A 4701-nucleotide genomic window follows, 5' to 3' on the forward strand; every position below is an offset into this window, starting at 1 on the left:
CCCCTCCCTCCTCTTCTGTCTGTCTGTTCTCTGTCTCTTTCTCTCCCTTCCTCCCTCCCTTTCTCCCTTCCCTTCTGTCTATCTGTTCTCTGTCTGTGTGTCTATCTCTTTCTCTCCCCCTCTTTCCCTTCCTCCCTCCCTCCCTCCCCTTCTGTCTGTCCATCTGTTCTCTGTCTCTCTCTCTCCCTTCTCTCCCCTCTCTCTCCCTCTCCCTCTCTCCTTCAGCTGAGCCCCATGGCATGGGGGATCTTTGGTGATAATCCAGTGATGATAGTGGGAATAAAGGGGACTCCTCCTCTGCTGCTGTCTGTGTCCGCAGCAGCCCCCCAAACGCCTGTGATAAGGGTCCCTCTGTCAGCCCCAGGATGAAGGTGTCGAGATAACATTGAGGCCCCGGAGAGGCGGGAGAGAGCCGCCAGCAGGGTCTGGGTGCGTCGTCGTCGCCCGCCCAGCGCTAAGCTGGGAAGCGGGCTCGGCACCTGCTAATACGCGTGTTTAATATTTGATGTGTTGGGATAAAGCAGGATCACCTTCGAATTGAATTGAGTGTCAGACGAGAATCTATTACTGAAATTCGGGTGTGATTTGACAGCAAAGTAGACGATGTTATTCTTCACTAGTTACTGCAATCTTCTCGCCGACATCACTTAAATATTTTTTTCTTTGCTTGAGTAAACACACATTATCCTTCTTTTTTTCTACCCTTCCTTCCTTTTTTTCCTTTTTAGAGGAAAAAAAAATACTCGGCTTGCCTTCTCAGGGCTGATAGAGTAGATGGTTATTTCTTTATTTGTCCTATTAAATGGAATTTCTGATCGTTTAATCCTGCCTTTGTAAGTGATTTTAAAGTACTTGAAAGCTAGGAAGGGGGCCCCCCACTTCTCCCTCCCCCACTCAGCTCTGAGCAGGGCCAGCTGTCCAGAGACATGACCACCCTGAGTTCAGGAGGCTGACCTCCAGCCTCTAGCTCCCCAGCCCTCCAAGCCTGCCCATCCAAGGGCCTAGTGAGGACCCTTGGCCTGAGCCAAGGCTTCAGAAATGGGGTAATTAAGTGTCTTCCCTGGTGGGGGTTGGATGTGGGGAAGGGGGACTGAGCAAGGTTCTTTGACCAGGAAGATCTCCCTGGTAGACCACTCCTCTCCCACTCACCCCTTGTAAGGATTCCTAAGGCCTCATTGGAGGGAACATGAAAGAATTTGTCATTGGAGACAAATGAATGCAGGCCAGAATGCTGCCCAGTCCCCCTACCCATTAAGCAAGGTGACTCCCTCCTGCATCAGGACAGGCCCAGAACCCACCACATTAGCCTGGCCCAACCCATCCCTGTCTGCTGAGCAAGTCCATGCAGCCCATGCCACTGTGGAAACTGCTGCAGACCACATGTCATGCCAGCCTCGCCCACCATCACCCTCTGAGCTCTGCCTGCTCGCCCCCCCAGACCCTGGGGCTCTTTGGGCCTCTGCCCCCCCAGGGCCATGATAGAGAGAACTCTGAGGCCAGGAGTCAAGGACACTGGGATTCCAGTCACACTCAGACTCTTAGGTTTGTTGGATGGGTTGCACGAGAGAAACTGGGAAGGCACACCATCGAAATCCATACCTGTTTTTATTATCACTACTCAAGGGGGTGGCCTTGTGCAGGGCCTCTCAAGCCTGTTTCTTACCCTAGAAGAGTCCCTTGAACACCCTCTCCCTTAGTGTCCCAGAGGCTGTCGCAACTGGATAACAGGACCCCTTCCTCCTTGAAAGCCCTACCTCTGTCCCGGCCCACCTGCTTTGGTTCCCATTGACCCATGCCAGCCTCCCCAGCTGCCCAGGCTCACTGTTTTCCTCCTTTGCTGAACTGGAAGCACTGCCCCCAGCCCTCAGGGAAGTGGGCACAAGCCCTGCTCACTGGATGGGGGAGGCTGCCAAACTGAGGCCATCACTGCTCACTGTGACCCTCATAGCCCCAGAGAAGACCCTCTAACCTCCCCTCCTCCCCCTCAGTGCTGAGTTAACAGTCAGGAGCCGAACTTTGCTGTTTAAAGATTAAAGGCTCCCTTTAAATATTAAACACCACAGCATCTCTCCTGATGGGGGGGGGGGAATCTAGTCAGCAACTTAAAGCTGAACAGGGTTAGTGCCCCCTGCAGACCCTGCTGGAAGGCTGAGGAGGAGGTGCCCTCCCTTCTCCTGCCCCCAGACCCCCCAGGAGGGGTGAGGAGGTGTAGGAAGAAGGGAGAGAAGAACTGGGGGGCTGGGGGGAGCAGATCGATGCCCCTGGCACTTCCTTCCCCAACCCCAGGAAAAACAATTAACAGCAGATCGATGGGCAGTGGGCTTTGAATATGCATGAATGTGCACTTGACCTTCATCAGGGAGCAGAGACAACCCCCCCTACACACACACACACACACACACACACACACACTCACACACACACACTCTCGAGCCCATGGGGGCTGCTTAGGGAGTTTTCTCAGGTAGTCCAAAGACCTGACTGCTGACCTTGATTCCTGGCAGGTAGGACAGTGTACATGGGGCCTCTGAGAGATAAGAGACTTAGAGGCAGCTGGTGGTGCAGTGGTTAGTACACCAAACCTGGAGCCAGGAAGACCTGAGTTCAAATCTAGCCTCAAATACTTCCTAGCCATGTGACCCTGGGCAAGTCACTAAGCCTCCAACTGCCTGTTTCCTCATAGCACCTGCCTTGTAGGGCTGTTGGGAGGATCAAATGAGATAATATTGTAAAAAGCACTTTAGCCCAGTGATACATGGTAGGGGCCATATAAATGCTTGTTTCCTCCCCCAAGCCACCCCCAAAAATGTGATAGGGGCACTGTGCATCTGGGGAGACAGGGCCAGGCCAGGCCAAGGAACCTCCCCAGCCTGACATTCAAGGCCCTCCAGTCTATTCACACCCTCACCTTCTGCTTTTTCTTTAGAGCTCCCCTCCTCTAACCTCCTTTCTGGCTTGCTCTTGCACAGAGCTTTTCCTGTCTCTATACCTTTGTTCAAGCTGTTCTCCCTGCCTGTGATGCCATTTCTTCTTTTCGAGGCCCAGTTCTCCATCACCTGCCAGAATTGCAGAGCCCCCAGACCTATCTTCTGTTTCAGCCCTCCTTTCATACTGTGACGTCCCCTTATGAAGATCTCACAGACACGCCAACTCGGCCCTCATTTATCAGATACCTCCTGTTGGCCAGGGAGGGGAGGGGACCAGCTGTGGGTTTTCAGCCCTACATCCTGTGAACACAGATGCTGGCCCCCAGGGCTGGGAGGGGCCAGTGGATATAGTTACTATATGTCTGCAGAACCCACTGGAAGCAGCCCTCCATCCCCTAAGACCCCAGTAGTTTCTTTGGAATTTTCTGGGATCTGCCTTGGGAGACCCCAGCGAGAGCCCAGCTGTGGTTCTTCCTCCTGCCATGAGGAACTTGCCCTAGGTGCTGGGGCTGGGGGTGAGGGGGGGATAAAGGGGCCAGAAGACATCAGATCTGCTTAGCTTGGGAGAAGAAGAGAAGGGGGGGGGGGGGAATGTGCTGTGTACACAGCAGGAGGGCTGGGAATTAGGCATTGACTTAATTAGGAGTTGTAATTGCTAATCACCTCCCTCCAGGACCCACCTCATGTGCTATTAATTACTATTAATTATGTGGGCCCTGCATAGCCAGAGAGCCATGCTTGGCTCACAGACTGGCAGGATTGTTGGGCCCCAAGCCCATCTTCTCCCTGCTCCACTCCTGGGGCTGTCTTCCCCCTGACTGAGGGGTGGGGCACCTCTGGAGAGGGAAGAGGGATGGAATGGGTGTGGGCCCCACCTCTGGGGGGGGGTCGTGCTTCCATTAACGAGCCTCTTCCTCTCTTCCAGGCCTACAGCTTTGCCATGGGCAGCTGGCCCAAGAACGGACTGCTAGATATGAACAAAGGCCTCAACCTTCAGCACATAGGACGGCCTCACAGCGGCATCGGTCAGTCTCTGCCACTTCCCCCAGGCTTGGTTTCCCTTGCCCATCCCTGTCCTCCGCTGCTCCCTCATTCCTCCTCCTTTCACCCCTTCTGACCTACCCTCTGGCCCTGTCTCTCCTGTCGCAGGTCTTTTGGGTGACTAGGGGAGGGTGTGGGCATCCCAGGGAGCTCCATACCTCCCTGGGCCACCTGCCTCTTGTGGTGGAGGTTTGGAACTCTGTAGTTCTCAAGATTTTGCTCAGGTTTCCAAGGCCTTTGGGTTGGGGCTCAGGTCAGTGTGCTCACTCTGAGAGCTGGGGTGACAGTGTTATAGGGAGCCCCCGCTTGCTTCCTGCTACCTCATGTCTCTGCTCAGGGGAGGGGAGCTGGGAGGAGGGGGAACCTCCTTGGAGAAACTGCCGCCAGCTCTGCTCCTGAAGGGAGCTGTTTAATATTGTTTCAAGGCTCTGGCCACTAAACTCTGGGATCGATACGAGTTAAGGAGATGAATTATTTAAACCTCACCAGCTTTTAATTAGTAAGGTCCTTCTGAGCGATGACTGTGGCTGCATTATTGACGGCGGTGGCGGCATGAGAACGTGGTCCTCAGATGTGGGGGGGGGGGGGGGGGGGGGGGCCCCCCCCCGCATGCCCCCTGAAATCAGGGGCCCCGGTTCCTGGACCACACATAGGCCGCGGCGGCCCCCCCCCCCCCCCTCGGGGGGCCACAGAGGGGGGGGGGGGAGGTGCCCCCCCCCCCTCCCGCTGTTAG

The 4701-nt window shown here is 55.1% G+C and overlaps 1 protein-coding gene across 1 annotated transcript in view; it reads left to right on the plus strand.

Annotated features, from left to right (window-relative positions):
- LOC138165053 (ERI1 exoribonuclease 3-like) overlaps nucleotides 1–4701 on the plus strand; it is a 184489-nt gene that overhangs the window by 142137 nt on the left and 37651 nt on the right. Inside the window, 1 exon segment of the mRNA XM_069093158.1 lies at nucleotides 3853–3952. Within this exon segment, the coding sequence (XP_068949259.1) occupies nucleotides 3853–3952 (100 nt within the window).

Source organism: Petaurus breviceps, unplaced genomic scaffold, assembly GCF_028583685.1.
Source record: "Petaurus breviceps papuanus isolate PSGF00001 unplaced genomic scaffold, PetGlider_PUasm1.0 207, whole genome shotgun sequence".
Classification (NCBI taxonomy): Eukaryota; Metazoa; Chordata; class Mammalia; order Diprotodontia; family Petauridae; genus Petaurus; species Petaurus breviceps.